General features: G+C 41.4%; 1 protein-coding gene across 2 annotated transcripts in view; it reads left to right on the top strand.

The window, feature by feature from the left end:
* The window catches only part of DNAAF3 (dynein axonemal assembly factor 3), a 31,930-nt gene extending 5,092 nt beyond the window's left edge, over positions 1-26,838 (top strand). Inside the window, exons 5-13 of one of the 2 annotated variants that reach the window (XM_075839918.1) lie at positions 412-569; positions 9,985-10,161; positions 10,438-10,560; positions 20,279-20,401; positions 21,715-21,937; positions 22,148-22,262; positions 23,288-23,362; positions 23,802-23,829; positions 25,211-26,838. In XM_075839918.1, the coding sequence (XP_075696033.1) occupies positions 412-569; positions 9,985-10,161; positions 10,438-10,560; positions 20,279-20,401; positions 21,715-21,937; positions 22,148-22,262; positions 23,288-23,362; positions 23,802-23,829; positions 25,211-25,213 (1,025 nt within the window). In that variant the 3' untranslated portion in view covers positions 25,214-26,838. Of the gene's footprint in view, positions 1-411; positions 570-9,984; positions 10,162-10,437; positions 10,561-20,278; positions 20,402-21,714; positions 21,938-22,147; positions 22,263-23,287; positions 23,363-23,801 lie in introns of both variants that reach the window. The other variant, XM_075839916.1, reaches the window with a different exon arrangement.
* The last annotated feature ends 377 nt before the right edge of the window (positions 26,839-27,215 follow it).

Raw genomic sequence — 27,215 nt, 5'->3', positions numbered from 1 at the left:
AGCTCTGCTATATGTGTTGGGTTATTAAAGGTATAAAACCGCTTTGCAACAGTAACAAATGCATTTTAAGAAAAGTGTTGAACACTATGGGTCAGCTCACAGGCATCTTTTGAGTGTCTGGTCCCGCTGTAAAATCCGCAGTGGAATTATTCCTGCTGTCTGCCGGAAGATTCCTCCTCCCATTGACTTCAATGGGCGGTTTGGGGGGAATCCGCCCGAAGATCAAGCAGGACGCTGGGAAAAAGAAGTGTCCGACTCACATTGAAATGAATGGGAGGCGGAATCCGCGGCTGGTTCCACCGCAAAAATTCTGCCTTGTGAACAGGGCCTTACTAAGCTAGATTCGTTTTCTTGAACCGTTTTATAAAAAGGAAATGTTTAACTATCTTTATTTTTTTTTTTTTTTTTTAGAGAAGTGTGAAATGTTTCTTGAACTTTTTGGGAACAGCATGGTCCGTAGTAAGACTGCTGCATACCTACAAGACAAGTGTGCACTGTTTATCAAATGTGTCACAGATCCGGAGTACCAGCAGAGAGTCCTCCCTTTGCTGAATATGGCTTCTATTAAGGTAGGTCCATGTTGACTATTAAGTTAATTTAACCCCAAGAACAAAACCATATACTCACACTGGTCATACTGTGAAGGATGGAGTGGACAGAATACCACCCGGACAATACCACCCATCCAAATGTTGCACGGTCTACTTAGATTCATGATGCCTAGACTGGACGTTACATGGTGGCGCTGGACGTTACAACCTGTATAGAGGTCTTCTATTGTCTATTTCAATAATGTGCCATATATTCACTGTACATATTCATATTCAGTAATAAAGTACATTATTCGTCAAGAGGACAATTTGTTCAACATCAAGAATACTTTCCCTAATCTTAAACAGTGACCCCCTCCAAGCATGTTAGTTACTTAATATTCTAGTAAGGGAGGATCGAATAACACCCTCAGGCAAATTTATCAAATTTCAATGGACATTTCCTATTCCTATATACAGCTTTCTCGTATGGAATGGTTTTGTTTACCAGGGACCTCCACTGTGATAATGAGGGGGGCCTATCCGCCATCCAGAAATGTTTCTCCAAGAAACATGTGCATATGATGGGACCAATGCTCCTCCTGCAGCAGGCCCAAGAGACCGAGTGCAGATGTAACCGGCACAGGCTGTGAAATGATTCTGGTAAAAACAGGTGACCTCTTCCCAAAAAGAACTACTAAAGAGGCCTTTCCAAAAAGTTTGCATTCAGTTTATGACCTCTATGGCACTCCAGAGTCTTAGCCGCCTTCCACAACTGCCCCAACAAATAGAGTATGGCTCCTGTGTCAATGACAGCCATAATTATGACGAGTAACGCAGCTGGCCAGCCAAAAAGTATAGATAGAAGTCTGGCAGTGCCAAACCTCCTCGCGTCTTAGGGCATTGTAAAGGGGCAAGGGACAGCTTTTTCAGAGAATTACCCCAGATGAAAGTGGACATCAAAGATTGTAATTTGCCCAAAAATAATCTAGGTATGGGGCTACTGGCATCTTCCAACATATATAGTCCCTTAGGTAAGAGGATCATTTTAATCAAGTTCACTACCTGCCACTGACTTTAAATTTGTGAACAAAAAGCTCCTCTAGGGGATAGGTATTTTTATTGTGGGAAATATTAGGGTCCTTGGTAATATATATCCCCAGATATTTGAACGCCGTTACCACTGGTAGATTGTAATATATCTCTAGCCAATCCACTTCCCACAAAGGCATCATGACAGATTTTATCCAGTTAATCAAGAGCCCGGAGGAAGAACCAAAGTGGTTCACTATGTCAATAGCCCTGGGCAATGTGATATCCCCTTCTGACTTTAAAATCACCAGGTCATTTGCATATAGACCTATTCTGCTTTCCCTATGCCCCATGCTCCTCGATTTTATATAAGATTTTGACGAATCCGCAGGGCCAGTGGTTCAATAGCCAGCGCGAATAATAGTGGGGACAGAGGACAGTCCTGACAGGTCCCTCTGCCCAGCTCAAAAAAGGAGGACCCCATGCCATTCACGAATTTGTTAGCTCTTGGACTATGATATAGGATGGACACCCACCTAGAAAACCCTGACCCAAAACGGGATTTGATTGTATGCAGGTACATCCATTCTACAGTCAAAGGCTTTGGCCGTGTCGAGTGAGGCCAAGGCCCACATTTCCCCGCCATGAACTCCCACCTGAGAAATCGCCTGGACTCTGCGGATATTTTCAGAGATGGATTTGCTTGGTATAAATCCCATCTGATCACCATGCGCTTAGGGAGAAGATAGCAGTATTAAGCCTCCTAAGCCAATATTTTGGCTAGTAGCTTGTATTCCATATTAAGCAGAGAAATAGGCCTATAGGAACCGCATTTATCTGGCTTTAACAGAACTACAATAGTGGCCTCATATAGAGAAGTGGGTAGTCTGCCCACAGTGAAAGCTGCCTGATAAATCTTCAATAATTTGGGCCCGATGACTTCAATATATTTAGTATACACCTCTAGCGGTATGCCGTCCGGTCCAGGCGATTTCCCAACAGACCTCTCCCCTAGTGCCTCCAACATCTCCTCCAAGGTGAGTTCGCTGTCTAAGTGAGCCCTATCTTCCAGGGACATCTGTGAAAATGATATGTCCTCTAGATACTCGTTCAAGGCTACTCTACAATATATCTGTTCTGGGAGGTCTACAGTTCGGCATAAACTCTATCTGATTAGCCCTACTGAGATCTTCCCTGTTTTCAGAGGCAATACTGAGAATGGCTGGTGAAGGCTGATTACTACGTACCATGAGCCAATAATCTACTAAATTGGTTCCCAAGCTCAAAACCATTTTCTTTAAGGGAAATACAATTTCCTATCGCTCTTCTCCTGGAGGTCGAAGCAGATATGCCCTACCTGGCTGCAACCACGTCTTCCTTCTGTCCTCCGTTGGGTCAGCTAAGAATGGAGCTTCTAAGGACTTAAAAAGAGCAGTCAATTCTCCCTCTTTCCTGTGTTTCCTTTTTGATAACTGATATTGTGAACCTAAGGCACCCCCTCAGATAAGCCTTTAAGGTGTTCCACTTCAGTAAGGTATTATGTTCCACTTGATGCACCTCCAAACATTTACCATTTTTTTGTTGTTTTTTTTACATTGTACACATCATAAATGATGCAAAAAGGTTATTACGGCCGCGCCAATACTGAATGTGTGAATATTTTATGTATTGAGTCTTATTTTAATGTTTATTGTAAAAAAAGGTGAATGTGTATTTTATTTTTATTTAACATTACTTTGTTTTTACTTTATTTTTTAAACTTTAATGTACTGGCATATATCTATATTACAGTACATTAGCCTGTGTACTGATAATACACAGGCAGTTGTTAGGACAGACCTAAGTATGCCTTAACAACTGGAAATATGGTCAGACAACGGACCCTGGGCTGTCCTCCCCTCAATCGCGTTAAACGAATTCCCTGTGACGAGATCCAAGGGGCATCCCCCTTCTCATTTTCCCCTGAATGCTGCAGTCCGCTGTGATCGCAGCATTCAGAAGAGTAGCGGCGGAGATGAGGTTTCTCTGATCTCCGCGGTTATAGAGCGGGGCTGCGGCTGTGTAATACAGCCACTGCCCCGCTCCTGACAGGAAGTGCCGCGCGGTCAGCATGAGGAGATGTGGCTGGCGCTGCACTAATGAGTGGCTGTTCAGGCACTGAGGACAGAACATGGGAGTGTTTCGTAGTGCGCCCGCCATGTTCTGTCTTCAGTGCCGCCGCTCATTAGTGCAGCATCGCATCATCCTGACCCCGCGCACTTGTCAGGACTAAGGAGCACGGCAATGACTATCTCACGCTGCAGCCCCGCTCTCATAGATTCATGTGTTACAACACTGAGCTGTGCGGCTGCCCAGCTAAGTATCGAAACACCTGAAATAACGGTATCGAACCGTTTGGGGATGCAGAGTATCGAAACAGTATTGAAGTTTCGATGCATCGTGCATCCCTAGTCTGTCCACTACTTTTCTATAGCGGATCTCTTCCTCGATCTGTGCAGTGATACCGCACGTGTGCCTCCTCCATTCCCACTGCACAGGGCGAGCCTGCTTAGTGTACACCCCGGCGTTTGTCCTATAGATGCAGTTCCTTGGCTTAGTGCACGGAGAGCCAAGAGAAAACGCAAGGCACTTATGGGAAAAGTAATTTCCCACAAGCAAACGGCAGTAATGTGTCCTTGCTCAGCCGGGCTGTCCACTTTACTCTGAATACAGCAAGATGAACTAAGAAACCAGAGGCAGAAAGGATAGAAGAAAACCACATAGCAACTTATTGGGGCATGTTTCTGTAAGTTTTCCAAAGTTAGAAGGGTACAGGTGTTCTTGAAAAAATTACAAATTAAGATTGGTGGGGTTCAATCTCTGGAAGCCCTGCCAATTCAGAAAATGAATGGACAAAGGGATAACTCTGATCCCAGCTTTTTAACCCTGTAGAAGCAGCGGTCAATAGCAACTTCAGCATCTAAGTGGTGAAAGATGACGGGCTCCCTCTGTCACCCCATCGCCCCCAACTCCCCCCACATCATGATAAACTAAAACAAGCTTTTGTACGGTTTTTCGACAGAAGAAAAGGTTGACTCTTGGAACAATAACTGGCTAACGTGGGAAGGAATCAAAACCTAAAACTGGCTTTCTATAGCCGTCACTAGAGTGTGTTCAGTAGCATACTTGTATACTGTTCTACGTTGCGCTCAATAAAATGGTATGCAGTAAGCTCCTGAACTTATGCTAGTGGCAGCTGCAGGCAGGCAGCATGTTATGTGTTAAATTTAGTTCTGTATTGGGTATTTAGAGTTACGACGGCTATAAAGATGTTTTAAGAAATTAATAGACACCGCATTTTGAACCTAAAACGACATGATGAAAAAAGATTCACTTTAAATGGACACTAGCTACTTATGCTAATCGAATAGTATACCCGATGTAGGTAAACGTTGTAATTTACTTACTGTTAGAATTTAGTTGTTTTATCCATGCAAATTCTGTGTGAAGTTACTGCTGCGAAGTGTCTCCCAACCTGTAATCTGCTGTCCAGATTTACAGCAGAAAGTGTGGGCGGGGGGGTCTTTTCACTGCCTGCCTATACAAGTCTATGGAGGGGGAAGAAGTAGGAAGGAACAGGAGCAAAGAAAGGAGACAGACAAGCTGCCCTTAGAATTCCATGGAGGGGAGGCGGAGCAGAGGCGTAGACGCAGATATGCTGCCGATAAAGGGCTATGGGGGGGGGGGGAGCAGAGTGACACACACTCCAGCTATAGCTTCTTGGCAAGGCCTCATGCACACGACCGTAGCCATGTATACGGGCATGATTTTTGGGTCGGCCGGCCACAGAGTTAAAAGCCGCGAGCTGCCTGCAGATCGCGGGCTGTGCACATTATTTTCAATGAGCCCGGACCGCAGAACACGGCCGTAATAAGGCTTGCCCGTTCTTTCTGTGGTGTGGGCTCCTGGGCCATGCACGGACCGTGAAAACCACAGTCGTGTGCATAGCCCCATAGAAATCAATGGGGCCGCAATTCTCCCGTGGATTTTCGGCTAAATTGCGGCCGCAAAAGCATGTCTGTGTGCATGAGGCCTTTGACTTCTGTCACCCCAGTATTGGATTCACAGCTACACTGCTCATTACTGCTATGTAATGTTCTCCATGCTACTGCAGTATATATGTATAATATATATGTGTGTTAGGAGGGCAGGATTCGCCTCTTCTATTTGTGCAGTGTATAGAAGACATGATAGCAGTTACACTCCGCCCACTAGCACAGAGAAAATTGAGAGTTCGAGCCTGCAGAGGGGGAAAACTGCTAAAAAATGCATAATACAAGTCCTATATTGGCCAGAAATAGTGTTATTCCTTATGTTCACACATGACAGCTAATTATTTTACGTTGCCTAAAAAGTTAGGCTCGCATTAGGGCTAACCGCTACAGCTGATCCCTGGATCATGCAGTAATATAGGAACCCACTCTGCAGTTTCTCATCTATAGTGCTACCTCCCTTGGTTCAAGAACTAGTGCAGTAACTTCATTGCACTTGTAACTCCCCCACCCCCCCATATAGGAATGAGTGGTTCAGCCCTGGCTAGAAACTGTTATAATTTGATACCTTGCTGAATGAATCATGGTCTCCATGTGACTAGGTAATTACATCTTGCGGATTCTTTTATAGAACTTCTCCACAACCTGTATTCTATCCTTTTTAAGAAGTGTTTGTTCTCCTGTTCAATAGAGCGGAGCTGCCCACAACATCCCCCCCCCCCCCCCCCTACAAGTGCCATTTCGCCTTTGAATGACTCTTGGCACCCACTTCAACCTCCGCAGAAAAGCAGCTTTTTTTTTTTTTTGCCTTTTTTAAAAGCCTTGACTCATCATCACAACTCCTTTATAAACCGAAGCCACGCTGATGATCATCTGATCCGGTATCTGGACAGGGGTATCTTGTTGAGAGAACACCGTATATATTTTATATTTCATTGAAGTGCAATATTAAATTTAGCAAAAAAATGAGAAGTTAACGTTTTGAAGTTTTGTGAATGTTTCCATTACTTTGCATTTATTGATTGCCTTCAGTGTTCCAAAAACACCAGCGCCTCTCCTTTTTACTATTATGATGGCTTCACACTTGCTGATTAATATATGCCACTCCAGCTTAGCTTTATTATTGAAGACTCTGCTTTCATCTTCTCATAAGAATGGCTTGAAGAGGCTTTCATCAATGACAAATGGGACATTATTTATTTCCTAGCGTATCAAAATGGTTCAGCAGTTCTATCCTAAAAGCCTTTTTCATGGAAATTCGAGGCAAAATGGTTAAAGTCTAGTACTCCATCATTACAGTAGTTATTGAATGGCTGTACAATGATGGGAAGTGTAATCTATATTCTTTTCATGTGTTGGTGTAATATTCTTAAGACCATCTTAATAAGAGTGTTGTATATAACGTACAGCATTATCCTCATTGCTGCTAATGGACTAACAGAAGTAACTTACATTATAAGGCCTTTACCTGTATGAAAAATGTCAGAATACTTTAGTACTGCACTTTGTCGCGTTATCCGTACTAAGTTTCCTCTATCCCCATGATAATTATTATTTTTGTTATGTTTTCAGTGTTGTTTTTGGAGCTTTGTGTGATTTTTTTTATTTTTATTTATTTTTTTCTCCCATCACCATCCACATCCAGGTTCACTTCTTAATTGACTTTGTGTGTGTGTGTATCTATCCTTGACTAAGCGTGATCACACGTGAAAAGGTTGTAGGTTGTGTCTTCATCTGTATCTTGTGACCGGTAATTTGGAATAAAATATAAATTTTGTGACGTTTTGGCGAGTGTCGGGATTAATTTTATTCTAATAACTCTGTTGAACCTTGCTGCTGTTCCCACCGAGCACCACTATGTCACTGCAAAAGGCTGATCCGTGTAAATGCTTCAGGAGGTTCATATGGGATTTGCTGTGCTACAGATACAGGGCAGTGCCAATCTTTCTTCCACTTATTTTGCTAGAGAACAGGAAGTGTTATCATAGGAGCAGTGCCTGAAGCATATGGATAGGGCTTGTCTAAAGACCACTTCTTAGAATTCATGTCTTACATTTTTTTATATACCCCGATAGAACATCAGGTAGTCCTCAGTTTTAAAGGGGGCTTCCAAGGAATGTGTGATTGGTGGAAGTCTGACCTCTGGGACCCCCACTGATAAGCAGACCGATAGTGTTGTGGTATGCCACAAACCACCACAGCCCCTTTTAATGTTTATCCTGGCATAGTTCATTTTTCCGCACATATGGCAGCGCCTGGTGTTGCAGCTCCACAACTGTGTGCCGCTTCATTTTGCTGATGGTTGGTGTTGGACCCCCCCCCCCCCCACCGCCAATTTTGCGACCCTCAATGTTTGTTTTTCTCCGGAAACCCCCTTTTGAAATCCTACAATTGATGTTAGACTTGCAGAATACATATCCATTGACGTCTTGATTATTTCTATTTCTCATTAGTGGTCTTATCAGTGTCTATGGAAATATTGCTGTAGATCTCTGCCAGGAATACGAATTCTTCATGTTTGCAGCAGCGCCTTACTCCTTCTTCGTTGTACCTCCCCTATACATATGACATTTGGATATTAGAAGTAAATGTCCAAGAACACAAGTTGCTAGAGAAACTGGTCACACCTCCATGGCAAACGGATATTGTCTGCTTCATATAAAGTGTGATTTCGAAAAGTTGGAAACCATTCAATTCTGAGGATTTTTTTTAAATCATTTTTTATTTTTTTTTGTCGTGGTCATCTAACACCTATTTGAATAATAAATTCCTAGATTGATCGTGCTATTTGTATCAATGATTCCCCTCTATAGAACCATTATCTAAATCCATAGCAGAAAAAAAGTCTACTGATTTTCTGAGTTTTGCCGCTGTTCTATCTCGACCCCTTTTTTAGTAGTAAAGACCCGTCACCTCTCATGACATGTTGAGGGCATTCTAGTCATACCTCATCTTGGTCAGGCAAGTTGTATGACCGAGAAACCGATGTTTGATGTCCCCTGGCGCGGCGGCCAGTCAAGAGACCACTAGAGCGGTATATTAGAGCAGAGGGGCGGGGCTAACTACCTGCAGCCAGGAGCATTTCTACATCAAGTGCCAGCCCCCATGGCATTTGCGACCACCATGCCGGAGGAATTAGTAATTGTTTTCCAAGTCATTCAACTTGCATTTCCAAAACCAAAAGGTATTTTTAAATTTGCCTCCCTCTCTATATCGCTCTGTCTGCAGTATTGATTCCCTTTAATAAGATAGGAGTGATGTGTTGTGTAACAGATCCCATTGTCCAATAATCGGTCTTGCCATTTATTTATTTTTATTTTATTTTTATATCTACTGGAAATTGGAGAACAGCGGAAACCTGACAGAATGGACATTGATGTCAGTCTGAATATAGCCTAATTTATTGTGAAATCCGTATGTGCTGTGCCGGATGGCCTCATCTCGAGCTAGATATTAAAGGGAATGTGTCGCTAGAATTATTATATATTTTTTTTCAGTTCAACAATTCGTATTTGAGTGATTACACACTGTAATTTAATTTTTTATTTTTTTTTCCCCCCCAAGTCCAGGAAATATTCTAAATTAGATTCTAATTTAAACCATTTCCATGTGCTGGTCACTAGAGGGAGCAATTCCCAAAATTGCAGCATGGTCATTGTGGTAAAGCAACCTCATTGATTTATGCTGCAAATTTGAGGTGGACACACTCTCCTCTAGTGTCCTCACACAATCCCCCCCTCCCTTATTCTGGCTAGTGCCAGGAGAAGGAGGGGTTTGAATCATCAAACCTCCTACACTGTGTGCCGCCGTTTTCTAAGCGACTGCACAGTGTAGGAGGATTAGATACAGTGCTCAGCAGACAGTATCACACGAACATAATACACACATCACATACACTAACATAAATGATCTGCTCCTGCCGCCTCCGCTGGTCTACGCTCCTTGCGCCTTTGCTTCGTTGACCATATGGCGATATAAACCATTGGCATGGTTAGAACCGTTTTAGACTTGTAGTTGCCGCCAGTACGTGTCCCTGTTGTAATTACACAATTGTGCTGTTACACTGCTCTGCTCTGTATGTATTTGTATGATATATATATATATAATTTTTTTTTTCTTATTTGCACCATACTTTCCAATATCTTTCGGGAACAATCGTTTGGCTATGGCTACCCACGAAGATACGTTAATTGCAACAATAGAAATTAAAGCGGTAGTGACTCTCGACTAAGTTTCCATAAAAGTCCCCCGTGTCTTTATGGAAAGTAGTTCTCCTCAACTAAGAGGACTGTATCCTGTGTCTTGGGGGCTTCTTAATTGGATTTTAACACTTCTTAAAATGTATAGAGTTCTGTCCTGCTTCTCTAATTTTCTTTTTTTCTTTTTTTCAGTTTAAAGAAAGAGATGAGTTGGAAAACATCTTTAAGTTCTGGGGAACACCCGAACCTAAACTCTTCCCTATTGAGAGGTATTGGGAAGTGAAGAACCGTCAGTTTTTGGGTAAACGCTATGACTCCAGGAAAGGAGCTTATGACTGGGATTTAAATATGAAACTGCATGACCGAGGGGTGAGTGTTCTGTTTTATTAGGCCGGGATCTCACAAGCAATTTTGGTGTAGTAGTGGATCCCAAAGGAAGTAAAGGTATAAAGAAAAGACTGCTGCATCTCCTTTCTTTTGTGTCCACTTTTGTGTTTGGCCAAGACTGCGCGTCTGATCCTGGTCTAATACACTTCATCTTCTTTCCCGATTTAGTTACATTGATCTTTTTACAATGGAAGGTGGTGGTCACGTTATTTGCACTTTCAGATTTGACTTTTTTTTTTTTCTTGCGATGTCTTGCAGGCGACCATGATTGGTGCCATTGATTACAATCAATGGAGAGAAAAAGGCGTGGCATTTATGATACGTGAAGGAATCTATGATGTCCCTAATAAATCTTTGGCTTCACATATGAGCGTGGCACATGTGAGTATTTAAATATTGTTACCTCTCCCCACTGCGGTGTATAAAAGATGCCATTGCTGGTTTCTTGTAGAACCCTGTCACTGCCAATCTCTATGGTGAAGGTCTCTAGTGCCATCCTGAAGCAGGATGTGCCACGCGAGCTGTGGCAGGGATAATGTTGTTTATTTTACACTAAAGCACATGTTCTATTCCACGTTCACTCTGTAAAGAGTATTCCACAGCACTCCAGTTTACTCCACTTCAATTTAGAGAAAGAGATCCAAATTCCAAGTCCAGAAATCTCATCCAGATGGGTAACTAGTATACAAAATTGAGGACGGCATCCATATGGCAAAAATATATCTGTTTAGAAACTAAGCTGCCCAGCGCTCACACGAGCACTTCTGCCGCTTCGTTTTAGCGATTGGTGGGGGTCTCAGTGCTCGGACCCCCACCAATTAGAACATCTGACGTCGCTATGACATGTCAGAAGTTTGAACGTTTAGTTACCCTTTAAATTATCGTCATACAACTGACGAGCCACAATTCACACAAGTGCACAATATCCACAGCATGCACTTCACATCACACCCAATGTGGCTGGGGTCTTGGGCTTCGTGGATGCTACGTATGGTGCCATGAGACACTTTAAACAGAAGTTATTGAATTCCATCTATAGTTGCAATTAAATGTTTTTTTTCCCCTATTCTCTGCTGTCAGCTCCGCTGTTGAGACATGGTGCTGCTTCTCTGCTGATTGGTTTTCTCTGATTATTGATTGTGGGCATGCTCTGTGACATAAGGCAACAGCTCATTATCTCACGAAGGTTTCCTATGTTTAGGTGTCTGCTATAAAGCAAATCACTGGTAATGCCAACAGCTCAGAGCAGCAGTTCGGGCAAGATGGTTGTCCTCATAAATTTTTTATTTTTTTTTTATTCAAGAAAATAAGGTGACTTGTGTAGCCTTGTTTCTTAAAGCCTCTCTAGCCCCTATCCTCTTGTATTTCTGGAGTCCTAATCAGTTTAGTGATTAGATGCCATTTCTAGGAGACCTGGTTCTTTCCAGAGACAAAATTATCTTCATTTACTGGGAAAATGAGGCTGATTATCGGGACACTTCAGTGACTCTACAGGGGCACATTAAGACATTGCCGCTTGTTTATCTACTGAGCTAAATATATTCTACTTTGCATTCATTTGAATGATTACTGGATGTCAGTGAGGCGGGATACAGACTGCCAGATCCTCCAGTGTGCTCCCTTGAATATGAACTGACTTGCTTCCAGCTAAGAAGGAGACTCCTTATTGATACTTAAAATAAATGATGCATAAATAATAAAAAAAAGAAGACTCGCCTGTAATAGTGGCTGCAGTGTAGCTTTTTATTATGTCATTTTTACCTATGTTTTAAGACCTACTAGTTTAACCCCTTCAGGAAACAGCCTGTTTTGTTTTTGTTTTTTTTGTGCTCAACCCATTTTTTTTTCAAATCTGACATATCTCACTTTATGTGGTAATAACTTGGGAATGCTTTTACCTATCCAAGCGATTCTGATATTGTTTTCTCGTGACATATTGTACTTTATGTTAGTGGAAAAATTTGGTTGGCAAATTCATTATTTGTGAAAAAAACCACCAATGTAGAGAAAATGTGCAAAAATTACAATTTTTCTCAATTTTAAGCATATCGGCTTGTAAAACAGGTAGTAATGCCACACAAAATAGTGACTAACATTTCCCATATGTCTACTATATGTTGGCATAATTTTTTTGAACGTCCTTTTATTTTTACAAGGCTTCAAACTATAGCAGCAATTTCTCACTTTTTCAAGAAAATTTCCTAAACCTATATTTTGTGGACCAGTTCAGTTTTTTTTAAATTGGCTTTAAGGGACTTATATATTAGAAACACCCATAAGTCACCCCATTTTAAAAACGGGACCCCTCAAAGTTTTAAAAACCGCATTTAGAACGTTCCTTAACCCTTTAGGTTTTTCACCGGAATTTAAAAACAAATATGAAATTTATACATTTCACCTCCACATTGCTTTTATTTATTTTTTTATTTTTTTTTAAAAATCCATTTTTTTCTGTAACACTGAAGGATTTACCAGAGAAACGCAACTCAATATTTATTGCCCAGATCCTGCAGTTTTTAGAAATATCCCACATGTGGCCCTAGTGTGATAATGGACAAACACAGGCCTCAGAAGCAAAAGGAGTACCTAGTGGATTTTGGGGCCTTCTTTTTATTAAAATATATCTTGGGCACCATGTCAGGTTTGAAGAGGTCTTGTGGAGGCAAAACCTCACCGAAAAGACACCATTTGGCAAACTACACCCCTCAAGGAATTTATCTAGGGGTATAGTGAGCATTTTGACCTCACAGGTTCTTTGCTGAACTTAGTGGAATTAGGCCGTGAAAATGAAAATCAAAATTTTTTTTTTCCCCCAATAAAACGTTGAAATTCTAAATTTTTACAAGACCTAAAGGAAAAGCACCCCAACATTTGAAGCCCAATCTCTCTCGATTCTGGAAATACCCCATATGTCGTAATAAACTGGTGTTTGGACACACGGCAGGGCTCAAAGGATGGAGCGTAATTTTTGCTTTTGGAGCTCAAACTTGCTGGATTGGTTCTTGGGTGCCATCTCGCATTTGCAAAGTCCCTTAGGGACCAAAACCGTATAAACCCCCCCCCCCCAAAAGTGACCCCCATTTGGGAAACTACAGCCCTAAAAGAATTTATCTAGGAGTATAGTGAGCATTTTGATCCCACAGGTTTTTTGCTGAATTTAGTGCAATTAGGCCGTGAAAACTACTATTTTGTTTTTATGTTTTATGGCTTTTACCGTGCACTATAAATTACATATTTAATTTATTCTGTGGGTCGATGCGATACCGTAAGTATATAGAATTTTTTTTTTAAATGTTTTACAGTGTTTGCATGATAGAATATGGTGAGACAAAGTTTTTTTATTTTTTTTTAAATCCTGATTTTAAGAGCCTTAACTATTTTTCCACCAAGAAAGCTGTGTGAGGGCTTTTTTTTTTTTTTTGGCGGAACAAACTAGTTTTTGGGTACATGCAACTTTTTGATTCCTATTTGTTTTTTGGGAGCTGAAGTGACTAAAAATAGCTATTCTGGTATTTATTTTATGGCGTTCACCCTTCGGGATAAATAACATTATTATTTTTTTATAGTTCAGGCCGTTACGGACGCGGCGATGCCAATTATGCATAGTTTATTTCTTTTTATCTAATAACAAAGTACTTTATAAGGGGACAAAGGGCGTTTTTGGAACTGTTGGATCGTTGTTATAATACCCTGCAATACTTCTGTATTGCAGGGTATTATACCTGTCCGCTTCACACTGACAGGCAGCGTATTAGTTCCTTCCTCTGGTAGGACCTAATTGCATTCTGTACATGGCAGACCCGGAGGCCTTTGTTAGGCCTTATAGCAACCATCGGCACCCTGCAATCGCGTTGCGGGGTGTCAATGTTGTTGTAACTCCTTAACAACCTGACGACATCCCCTAGAGACAGGCAGCCATTTTTATAATCTAGAGACCGTGAATACAGTTATAGTGAAGTAGTTGTTCGTTATTACTCCACCATTAGAGGACACATCCATGGGCCATATGAATAGGACTGTGGGCCCCATAACCCTGTTACTACCTGAATGCTAGAGGTCACATGGTGTGTGTATGGGGGGGGGGGGTCACATGACTGACACCATGTCTAGTCCTATTCAGTTAGCCTGTGGATAAATTACACAGGACTAATCTGTGGACTATACCATTCCGCTGTGACAGGGGCCTCATGCACTATAAGAAATGTATGTGAGCAGAATTTCTAATACATGTATATAAGAACTGATTTTCTATAAATAATAATAAAAACTGTACAACCCTTTAAATCAGGGCAAACCGCAATACCAGTCACAGCCCGTGGATGGATGTTGCACGATTTTTGGGAAAAAAAATCCAGAACAACCTTAAAGGATTTAAAGATTTCCTGCTGATTAGACTTGGGATATGTTAACTTTGTGCGTGCTAAGGTGCTTTTATTAGATCAGTTCTTCATTTGAAATTAAAGGTATTGTCTTGTGTAGAAAAGTAAAATCCTGTGTGGTAATTGGCCTATGGCCACCGGTACGGCTTTACTAACCTCCAGCGATCAGGTGTTCTCGCCAAGGGAAGCTGCGTCTGGCTATATATTTGTATCATTGCCTGCCAGCCATCCTAATGAATGGGCATCCATGTAATGCATGGATGTGCGGGCTCCACCAGAGCTATAGTTGATAGATTTTGGATAGTTGGTAGTTTTATAGAGCTGCTCTCCATTCTGACTGTGACCCCCTCTGTTGTCCATATGTCTTAATAGGGAAAATGGACCGGGGTTGTCATGACACAACCCTTTTTCGAGAGCAGCAAAAATTGTAATTGTATTCTTTTTAACGTAGAAAATAACTTGTCGTGTTAACCCCTTCAGGATTCGAGTCTGTTTTGGCCTTGTGGACACAGCCGATTTTTATTTTATTTTTTTATAAATTCTGGCGTGACTGTGGTAATATCTTGGGAATGCTTTTACCTATCCAAGTAATTCTGAGATTGTCTTCTCATGACATACTGTACTTTATGTTAGTGGAAAAATTTGATCAATAAATTCAGTATTTGTTTGTGAAAAACACCAAATTTTAGAGAAAATTAGCATTTTTCTAAATTTAAATGTATCTACTTGTAAAACCTATAGCAATACCACACAAACTAGTTACCAATTAGCATTTCCCATAGGTCTACTTTATGTTGGCATCATTTTTTTGAACATCCTTTTATTTTTCTAGGGCGTTACAAGGCTTAGGTTTTGGACATTTTCTTGAAGATGTGAGAAATTGCTGCTAAAGTTCTATTTTTATAGGTACCAGTTCAGTTCTGAAGTGACTTTGAGGGCCTTATATATTAGAAACCCCCATATGTCACCCAATTTTAAAAACTCTAGCCCTCCGTTTTCAAAACGGCATTTCGATTTTTTTTTTAATTTTTTTTAACCCTTTAGTTGTTACAGGAATTAAAGCAAAGAGGTGACATTTACAAATGTCTCTTTTTTGTCAGAAAATCAATTTTTTCCTGTCACAGAAGGTTTTACCACAGAAACGCAGCAACTCAATATTTATTGCCCAGGTTCTGCAGTTTTAGAAATATCCCACATGTGGCCCTGGTGTGCTAATGGACTGAAGCACCGGCTTTAGACGCAAAGGAGCACCTAGAGGATTTTAGGGCCTCCTTTTTATTAGAATATATTTTAGGCACCATGTCCGGTTTGAAGGTCTTGACACCATTTGGCAAACTACACCCCTCAAGGAGTTTATAGAGTGGTATAAGGAGCATTTTAACCCCACAGGTTTTTTTTTGCTGAATTTAGTGGAATTCGTCCGTAAAAATTAACATTAAGTTTTTTTCCAAAAAAACTTATAAATTATAAATTTTTACAAGGCATAAAGAAAAAGGTCCCCAAGATTTTTAGAGCAATTTCTCGTGATTACGGCAATACCCCATATGTGGTAATAAACTGCTGTTTGGGCACACGGCAGGGCTCAGAAGGGAAGGAGCGCTATTTGGCTTTCAGAGCTCAAGTTTGCTGGATTGGTTTTTGGGTGCCATGTCACTTTTGCAAAGCCCCTGAGGGACCAAAAGAGTGTACACCCCCCATTTGGGAAACTACAGCCTAGGGGTATAGTGAGCAACTTCTATTTTTTTATTTTTTTACGGCGTTCACCGTGCATTATAAATGACATATTTAATTTATTCTGCGGGTCGATGCGATTACGGCAATACCATATGTATATAGGTTTTTTATGTTTTACAGTGTTGGCACAATAAAATCATGGTTTTAAAAAAAAATATTTCCTTTTTTTTGTCTCCATATCCTAAGAGCCATAACTTTTGTACTTTTCCATCAAAAAAGCTGTGTGAGGACTTTATAAGAGAAAAAGGGCGTTTTTTTTTGTTTTTTTTTATTACTTTGAACTTTAACTTTTTTTTTTATAGTCCCACTAAGGACTTGAAGATCTAACCGTTGGATCGTTGTTATAACACCCTGCAATACTTCTGTATTGCAGGGTATTATACCTGTTAGTTTACACTGACAGGGGGCATATTAGGCTGGATTCACACGAGGTCATTACGTCCGTAATTGACGGACGTATTTCGGCCGCAAGTCCCGGACCGAACACAGTGCAGGGAGCCGGGCTCCTAGCATCATACTTATGTACGATGCTAGGAGTCCCTGCCTCGCTGCCGGACAACTGTCCTGTACTGAAAACATGATTACAGTACGGGACAGTTGTCCGGCAGCGAGGCAGGGACTCCTAGCATCGTACATAACTATGATGCTAGGAGCCTGGCTCCCTGCACTGTGTTCGGTCTGGGACTTGCAGCCAAAATACGTCCGTCAATTACGGACGTAATGACCTCGTGTGAATCCAGCCTTGGGTCCTGAGGCAGGACCTAATCGCCTTCCGTAGATGGCAGACCGTATGCCTTTGTTAGGCCTCCGGTTTCCATAGCAACAATCGTGCCGCGGGGTGCCGATGTCATAACTTAAATCTGGTGGTCGCTATTGACTTTCACATTTAAGGCGTTAATCGGCGGGGATCACCGCTGTGATCCGACCCAATGTTTTCCCCCAGTACTAAGGCTGCTAGTGGCAGCCTGTACTGGGATATGACGGACTGCGGGCAATACCTGTGTGCTCTGTTAGGAGGACCATTGCTGCAGCCTTTTAATCCACGTGGGGTGGTCGGGAAGGGGTTAAAAAAACTAGACTACATTGAGAATGAGAGGTGGTTAAAGATTTATTGGATCTACTTTAAAGGGAATGTGTTGCCAGAAAAACATGTTTTTTTTTTTAAAAATTAAACATTTAGTGTGTGGGTGATTAAACATGGTTCAAATTTTTTTTATTTTTTTCACGAGTCAGGAAATAGTCAGGAAATATTATAAATTAATTCTAATTTATAATACTACCCATTTTTGGTCACTAGATGGAGCTAGTTCCCAAAATTGCAGCATTGCAACATTGGGTTAAAAGCCCTCGCTCTAGTGAGCTCTCAGCATCCCCCCCTCCTTTATCCTGGCTAGTGCCGGGATAAACGAGGGGTTTGAAAGGTTTAACCTCCTACACTGTGTGTCGCCATTTTTTGAGGTAACCCACAGTGTAGTAGGTTTACATACAGTAGTAAACACACACAAACACTAACATACATTGAAATCTCTTACCTGCTCCTGCCGCCGCGGCTCCCTCCGGCCCGTCCGCTCCCTTTGCTGCCGCTGTTCCATGTGCACAAGTCCGGAAGCCGCGACCGGAAGTAGTAATATTACTGTCCGGCCGCGACTTCCGGTCCACAGGAAAATGGCGCCGGACGGCGCCAATTTCGAATAGGACTGTGTGGGAGCGGCGCATGCGCAGTTCCCACACAGACGCCGTACACGGCAGTCAATGGGACGGGAGCCGTTCGCAGTCCCTATGGGACTGTGGCTGCCGTGTTCCATGTCTGTGTGTGTCGTTAATCGACACACACAGAAATGGAACAAAAAATGGCAGCCCCCATAGGGAAGAAAAAAGTGTAAAAATAAGAAACAGTAAAACACAAACACACAAATGAAAATAAACGTTTTTATTAAAGCACTAACATCTTTAACATATAAAAAAATTATTTGTGATGACACTGTTCCTCACATTATCCTTTGAGCATGAACGAAAACCTATGTGGCTATTTGGTAGGACTGTAACCAAGTGATTCTTGTATTAATTCCAAGGCTCTCAGGTGTGACTTTGGGCTGGATTTATACTACCGTTCAAAAGTTTGGGGTCACCCAGACCATTTTGTGTTTTCCATGAAAACTCACACTTATATTTATCAAATGAGTTGCAAAATGACTAGAAAATATAGTCAAGACATTGACAAGGTTAGAAATAATGATTTTTATTTGAAATAATAATTTTCTCCTTCAAACTTTGCTTTCGTCAAAGAATGCTCCATTTGCAGCAATTACAGCATTGCAGACCTTTGGCATTCTAGCTGTTAATTTGCTGAGGTAATCGGGAAAAATTTCACCCCATGCTTCCAGAAGCCCCTCCCACAAGTTGGATTGGCTTGATGGGCACTTCTTGCATACCATACGGTCAAGCTGCTCCCACAACAGCTCTATGGGGTTGAGATCTGGTGACTGCGCTGGCCACTCCATTACAGATAGAATACCAGCTGCCTGCTTCTTCCCTAAATAGTTCTTGCATAATTTGGAGTTGTGCTTTGGGTCATTGTCCTGTTGTAGGATGAAATTGGCTCCAATCAAGCGCTGTCCACAGGGTATGGCATGGCGTTGCAAAATGGAGTGATGGCCTTCCTCATTCAAAATCCCTTTTACCTTGTACAAATCCCCCAATTTACCAGCACCAAAGCAACCCCAGACCATCACATTACCTCCACCATGCTTGACAGATGGCGTCAGGCACTCTTCCAGCATCTTTTCAGTTGTTCTGCGTCTCACAAATGTTCTTCTGTGTGATCCAAACACCTCAAACTTCAATTCGTCTGTCCATAACACTTTTTTCCAATCTTCCTCTGTCCAATGTCTGTGTGCTTTTGCCCATATTAATCTTTTCCTTTTATTAGCCAGTCTGATATGGCTTTTTCTTTGCCACTCTGCCCTGAAGGCCAGCCTCATGGAGTCGCCTCTTCACTGTAGACGTTGACGCTGGCGATTTGCGGGTACTATTTAATGAAGCTGCCAGTTCAGGACCTGTGAGGCGTCTATTTCTCAAACTAGAGACTCTAATGTACTTGTCTTGATGCTCAGTTGTGCAGCGGGGCCTCCCACTTCTCTTTCTACTCTGGTTAGAGCCTGTTTGTGCTGTCCTCTGAAGGGAGTAGTACACACCGTTGTAGGAAATCTTCAGTTTCTTTGCAATTTCTCGCATGGAATAGCCTTCATTTCTAAGAACAAGAATAGACTGTCGAGTTCCACATGAAAGCTCTCTTTTTCTAGCCATTTTGAGAGTTTAATCGAACCCACAAATGTAATGCTCCAGATTCTCAACTAGCTCAAAGGAAGGTCATAGCTCCTCTAAACAGCAAAACTGTTTACAGCGGTGCTAACATAATTGCACAAGGGTTTTCAAGTGTTTTCTAATCATCCATTAGCCTTCTAACACAGTTAGCAAACACAATGTACCATTAGAACACTGGAGTGATGGTTGCTGGAAATGGGCCTCTATACACCTATGTAGATATTGCATTAAAAACCAGACGTTTGCAGCTAGAATAGACATTTAGCACATTAACTATGTATAGAGTATATTTCTGATTTAATTTAATGTTCTCTTCATAGAAATTTCCTTATTTTTGAAAGAAAAGCAGTTTTTTTCAAAGTGACCCTAAACTTTTGAACAGTAGTGTACATGCTACAATTCTGTGAAGAATAGTCCGTCTTTCCCATACTGATTTTACACATGGAGCACTGGCTGACTGTCCTATAATCTGGTCGGAATTGTACTGTATATAACATGTCAACTCCATATAATTTAAGATGAGCTTATGGTCCATTTACATGTATCGGTTATCACTAGATGTGGTATCGTAGCGTGTTAATCCAGTCTCCCTTCAAGCAGTAGAAGTTACCTCTACACGATAGGTTTGTAATCGACTGAGCTCTTTCTTTCTTGGTTTCTAGAAATGTGGGAAGGTACGGGCTCGAGGATACTGGGGAGATATTACCACTAGTCCTTACATAGCGTATGGAATTGAAACCGAAGAAAAGAGTTTGTTGAAAACTACTAATGGTGTGTATACAAAGGTAGGCCATGGCTTAAATGTATTACCAGTGCTGTGTGTATTTTTTTTGGCGGTTAAAGGGGTTATCCGGTTTTAAGAAATTATTATAGTTAGGCCAAATCTATCACACTTAAAGAGGCTCTGTCACCAGATTTTGCAACCCCTATCTGCTATTGCAGCAGATCGGCGCTGCAATGTAGATTACAGTAACGTTTTTATTTTTTAAAAACGAGCATTTCCGGCCAAGTTACGACCATTTTTTTTATTTATGCAAATGAGGCTTGCAAAAGTCCAAGTGGGCGTGTATTATGTGCGTACATCGGGGCGTTTTTACTACTTTTACTAGCTGGGCGTTCTGACGAGAAGTATCATCCACTTCTCTTCAGAACGCCCAGCTTCTGGCAGTGCAGACACAGCCGTGTTCTCGAGAGATCACGCTGTGTCGTCACTCACAGGTCCTGCATCGTGTCGGACGAGCGAGGACACATCGGCACCAGAGGCTACAGTTGATTCTGCAGCAGCATCGGCGTTTGCAGGTAAGTCGATGTAGCTACTTACCTGCAAACGCTGATGCTGCTGCAGAATCGACTGTAGCCTCTGGTGCCGATGTGGCCAACACGATGCAGGACCTGGGGCAGGAAGTGAGTGACGTCACAGCGTGATCTCTCAAGCGTCTATGAAACTAATGGTCTCTGATCATGTGACATTGTCTTTACTTTATTTTGCCGTCACCCCCCCCCCCATGAAATGTCACATGACATGTGACTTTTGGTTCTTTTTAAGCAGCATACACAACAAAACGTCAGATCATGTGACCTTTCGTTCACTGGTTCAAGCTCCAACATAATGAAAGGTCACAGAAAATGTGACTTCTTCGCTCTAAGCAAACTCCCTCTGATCATAACGTCACTGGGGGAGTAAATGGAAGCAATAAGATTCGTATGGAGGTGGATGAGTCAAGGAGGGAGAGAGCAGGGGCTCGTGGGTATTGTAAGCACTGCAATAAGTGACAGTCTTATTCGAGGAAGCGGTGGCTGGAAGCAGCAGGAAATAAGTAATTTTTTTATTTTTTTTTACAAAAAACGCTGAGTCAATTTTACTCATTCAGGAACAAGTTATATTATAAAATCGGGGTTTTACATTTTTCTGAGAGGTGGATTATCCCCTTTTAAGGCTATTCTCTCCACTTTGCTATATAAAGGATCATTTTGAGTATATTAAAAAACTATCAACCCTATACTAAATGAACCTGTATGTTATTTCATTGGTCTTCCTAAAAAAAAAAACTCTTTGAACCCTGCACTGATTTTGCCCATATATTATATTTTTCCCCAGACTGCTCAAGATCTGTCTCAATATAACATCACATCAATGCTTCACGAGCTGGTGACGGGACAGAAATACACTCTGCCTACACCAGATACAAATGGGAGTGAAGAGGGAAGAGCGTCTAACTTTCCACCCAATAGTTCTCCTGGCCTATCCACTACCCAAGAAGAGGAGGAATCCAAAGAACAAACTAATGGAGATGCCAATCATAAATGTGGTGACGCTCCAAGTAATTCAGAGAAGTTTATTCAAGAATCAGAACATAACACATCTCTATAGTTACTGAGTCTCTCTCTCTTTCTCACTCTCTCTCTCTTTCTCACTCTCTCTCTCTTTCTCACTCTCTCTCTTTCTCACTCACTCTCGCTCGTTCTCGCTCGCTCATTCTCGCGCTCGCTCTCATATTCTCTCTCTCTCTCCTTTCTCTCTCATTTTCTAGGTTATTTAAAGATCGACAACGTGGTAATACATCTTCTACCACTTAGCTGGGTGGATGATCTTCATCGCAGAAGCAAGTTCCTTAATCTATTCAACATTGTCTATTTCTCCTGCAGGTAATAAGCCGAGCTGACATTTCATGATCATTGATGCTATGTTTGCAGAGCATCTATAATGTCAGACACATTTAATAAAGGACCGGCTGACTCTCCTGACATGTATCTGTATTAGTAAATTCTTGTGTTTATTGTAAAATGGCTTTTGTTACAACTTTGCATTGTGCCGTTCCTCTGTTATTCCTGCTGAAAATGTATGAATAAATTCAAAACTGTTACATTTCTCTTTTCAATAGGGTGTGTTTGTACAGTCTGACGCTCTCAGCACGGATTGGCCAGTGTCAATTATGTAGAGCGGAATCCTATAAATTTGGCCTTATATTTCCATGAGAAATAATAGGAACGACACAATGTAAAAAAAATTATTCTACAGAAATATTTAATGGGGAATACTAATACTTACTAAATTATACATGTCAAGAGAGCTGACTGGTCCTCTTTAAAGCGGAAGATATATTAGTTTAAAATGGTTAGAGTACCTCCAATTATACTGACCGTCTATAACAAAAAACTAGTCCAGATATAATAATTTTTCTAAATAACTTGTATTAGCGATTCTATTTTCAAATACAACACGGATAGTCTATAGCCCGTGCTGCCTGCGGCTCATAGAGCGTCATGCTAGTCTCCATGGCTCCCGTATGCAAAATGGCTGCCAGCAGTGTAGGGTCACATTACATTCTACAGCGCTGGCGGCTGTTCTGGATGCGGGAGCCATGGAGACGAGCCAGACGCTCTCCCTCCTATTGCAGAGCTATGAGCCGCCGGCACCACAAATTCTAGACAGTCCGTGCTGCTGCAAATAGCAGAATCGCTAATACAGGTTATTTAGAAAACTATTATTGGGCCCAGTCCTGCGTTCTCATCGTTTTTGTATACAATGTCAGTATAAGTGGAGCTACCCTTGTGGGCTTTTTTTTTAAAAACTTTCCTTTTTACCCTCATTATTTTATTAGCGTACAGATTTAAGTAGCTACAAATGTTGGGCTCCTCTTTATTAAATGTATATATTTCTTTTGTTTCAGTATGGTTCATCATTTAACATCCGACTACAAGCTGATCACGGCCAGGAAAGCAACTCTTATTGTAGAATTAACAAAGTAAGCTTCCTTTGCTTGTCATGGGACTCTTGTCTAGTTACTTGGTATTTATCGTGGTGATTGGTCACATTCATGGTATTGGCGGGGGCATGGTTGAAATACATGGTGGCTCGGTGGTCGGCACTCTCCTAGTAACACTGGGGTCCTGAGCTCAAATCCAAGCAACACAACATCCGCTTGGAGCTTGTATTGTCCTCCCACCTTCCAAAACCTACCAATAACTATAATTGCCAATATAATTAATGGTGCCAGAGTTTTCTTTCTTTTTTGAGTTGTTGCACGCTTTCTGTTTTTTTTTTATTTTTTATGATGAGCTTCCTAGTCGTTTTTGGTCCTCACAGCAGTTGATGGCAAAAACATGTGTATTCCCCATAAAAAGCAATGAACTGCATGGCCTTTAAGTGTGGAACTTGTTTTTGAGCTTGTATTTTGTTTCTAGGTTTATGGTGGATCTCCACGTGGACAAGGTAAAAAGCTATGTAACCATAGTGACCAAAGTTGCAAAGGAAGCCGGATTTGCGGCCACTGAAAACCTAGATTGGCAGAGAGATCACATTGCCACGTTTGAACGTCTGGACGACAGTGAAGACCAGAAGGGATTGTAGAAGAGTTCCATACTGACATTTAAACTGAAATCGTATTAATTCCCATCCATCTATTCCAGCTCACCTGCACGATTTTCTAAACTAGCAGAACAGACTACAATGCTATATTGCAATAACCAAAGATATTTGCTGGCCATCTTTTTGCAGTAGAACTTAACTGTCTGTTTTCTATGATCTAGTTCTTTTAAATACAGACCCATTTTTCAGAAGATTCCTAGCTTAGAGATTCAAGAAATCCTGTCACATTAAACCCATAAATTATCTACAGGTTAGGTGATTGAGTGCTTGCTGGGACCCCCACCGATTGCAAGAATAGGGGTCCTGAGCCCCCAGATCCTCCTCGCTGTATCGCTCAGTGAGGAAGAGCTTGAATAAAGTGGAGATCAAGCATGCGCCCGCCGCTAAATTCAATGTCTGAGAATGCTAGAAATAGCCGAGCACTGCTCTGCTGTTTCCGCGTTTTCCCTTACACTTTGAATGGAGCGGCAGCGCGCATGCTTCAATCTTCTCCTCACTGTGCTAAAGCAGTAAGGAGAAACCAGGGTGTGGGACCCCCGTTCTCACGAGTGGTGGTGGTCCCCAGCAATCGGACAATTATTTGATTCTTGGAAAACCCCTTTTTAAAGATCCAATTATGGCTATGTTGGCAGAAAGGGGCAATAATAAACAGTAAAACATACTTTACACAGCGGTTTCTGCCCACCTTACTGGATCGTACTGTTCTGAGTGTAGAACGTGCCCAACTAGGATTACAATTCAAATAAGGAATGTGAGTTAAATGTTTGCAACCTGATAGATGAAGCAGAAAAAAAAAATCCTTTTACCTGTTATGCTCTTAATTATTTTGGTGCCACTGGGGACAGAAGTCCTTACATAGAAGGTCCCGTTTTTTTTTTTTTTTGTTTGGCAAACCATACAAATTGCTTTCACTTATAATGGATTGCAGGTTTGAGTTCTTTCTTTGTGATTTATATATTCAGATAAGAGACCATTTTCGATTCTTTGAGAAGTACCAGAAAGTCTCTAAACATTTTTCCATTCTTCCCCCAACACCTAGAAAAATGACTTGTAGTATTAACCAATATTACTAAAGACAATAAGGGAAATGTTCTACATTGTCTGTAGATGAAGTGTTTTGTATTGTGGAGCTCCACCTTCAATCAGCATTGACTCTATAGACAGAAAATATAAGCTTTCTGCAATATATCTTTAACTTTTTTTTTTTTTTTTTTTGCGGTTACAGTGAAATCTCTTTCAGACGACCACCTAAAATTGAAAGAAGATAGATGATCTGTTCAATCATATAGATATACATATTGGCCGTCACAGTAAATCGGGTATATAATATAATAGTGGTTGTAAAGGATTAGGAAAACTTGACAACTTTCTTCAAGAAAGTGCCACGCCTGTCCATGGGTTTTGTCTGGTATTGCAGCACAGCTCTGTTGAAGGGGATAGTGCTGAGCTGCAATACCATACACAACCTGTTGACAGGTGTGGCACTGTTTTTGGAAGGAGCCATGTTTTTCTAACAGTGTGCCACGCTTTTAAAGGGATTTTCCATTAACTGTTTATCCTTTAGGGTGACGCTGTGTCAGGTACTGCAGTGAAGGGGCTGTTGCGCTCTGGTGAATGCTTCTGCTCCATTGTTCTGTTGACCATTTAGGGGTCCCACTGTTCACATATCAATGATAGTCTATCAATGTAAAATCCTTTGAGCCCACTAGTTCCATGGCCCAGTCACAGCGGGACACCATTATGAACTAAAAAAACTTAACAAATGGATATATAATAGGGAAAGCAGTTCCGCCAACAGCAGCTTGTTGATTGTTTCCTACTAGCAGCAATATCTTGTTTCAATATGAACAGACTAAAAATTAACTTAAAAAAATCACTGCCACGGCAGTAATGAAAATATATTGCAAAAAGGCAAAGTTTTACTCCATCAAAGGAAGGGCTTTGGTGTAAAATGTTATCGTTTTCCGAGTGGTAGAGGGGGCCAGTGTATAAACTCCAGATAAAGGGGGTTTTATACTAATAGATAAATATCCATAATCTTACAAGGCAAATAGTTATTCACCCTTCATCTCTGATCATCGGGTTTTGTCTGCGGAATGGGGGGAGAGTCACTGTTTAATTTAATACGTTTGTCTATCTGGACTGGATCTGTATATATAACCCTATGGATGTGTGTATGTTCATATGTACATAGTGTGGTCCCAGATATCAAAACTTAGGCTATAAACTAGTCTGTTAAAATTCAGCCCTATTTGTATTGAACGCTGGAAATGCTCCAGAGTAAAAAGTGACTAAAATCATAATTAAAAGTTCATTGTACAGTTATTGCCTTTCTAAAAACCGAGGTATGACTGAATTGCCCCAATATCTAACTCCTCCTGTGCCACTGTCCCCCGTGCCCCAGGAAGCGGAGATGCCTGCGTGTGACATGGGAGAAACACTGCGGTCACCACTGATTTTCTTACTCTGACTAATAACAATGTAAAAAAGATTTTTCTTTTTAGTCTGGGAAAGAAAATCAGTGGTGACCATAATGTCACGGGTATCCACAGCTGAATGTGCTCCAGTGTGAGGATTCCACCAAACAACCCCCCATATCTCAGCTTCCTGGACGGTGTGACATTAGGGAGAGGGGACTGCAATGACACATGAATAGTCAGGTTTTGAGTCTGTTGAATATGTTACATTGTATAGTAATGTTAGTATAAATGACCAGCCACTAGAATCCACAGCAGGAGTGGAGTGGACTCTCACTAAGCTTTGTACTAACTGTGACCTTATTTATCTTGCTATTTATTATTTTGTGGAATTGGTTTCTTGAAGTTTTATGTAATAAAAGGTATTTAATGCAAACCCTTCATTTAATGTGTTCTTATCTACTACGTTTTACTCATCCGAATTGAGGACTTGGGCCCCCCCAGCCATAAGACATGCTTTCCAAGGCACTCATTAAATCATGCCCCCCCCCCCCTCCCAAGAACTTTCCCAAGTTGACTGCTGCTCTATTGACTAACATTGATTTGTACCGCATTGAGTCCGTGGTATTTCAACTTGCCGGTAATTTTATTTCCTGGAGGCAACACCATGACGGCAACACCTGAGATGTGCATACCGTCATCTGTTGGGACAGAGAAATTTAAGCCCCTCTCCATCCTCCCACCTTCAGTTACTTCCAAGGAATCTCTTCCACCTGAGGGAATTAGCAGTGCTGTCATGGAGACCAGGAAATA

This window comes from Rhinoderma darwinii, chromosome 10, assembly GCF_050947455.1.
Source record: "Rhinoderma darwinii isolate aRhiDar2 chromosome 10, aRhiDar2.hap1, whole genome shotgun sequence".
Classification (NCBI taxonomy): Eukaryota; Metazoa; Chordata; class Amphibia; order Anura; family Rhinodermatidae; genus Rhinoderma; species Rhinoderma darwinii.
The sequence above is the reverse complement of the archived record's forward strand: the minus strand, read 5'-3'. Positions and strand labels throughout refer to the sequence as shown.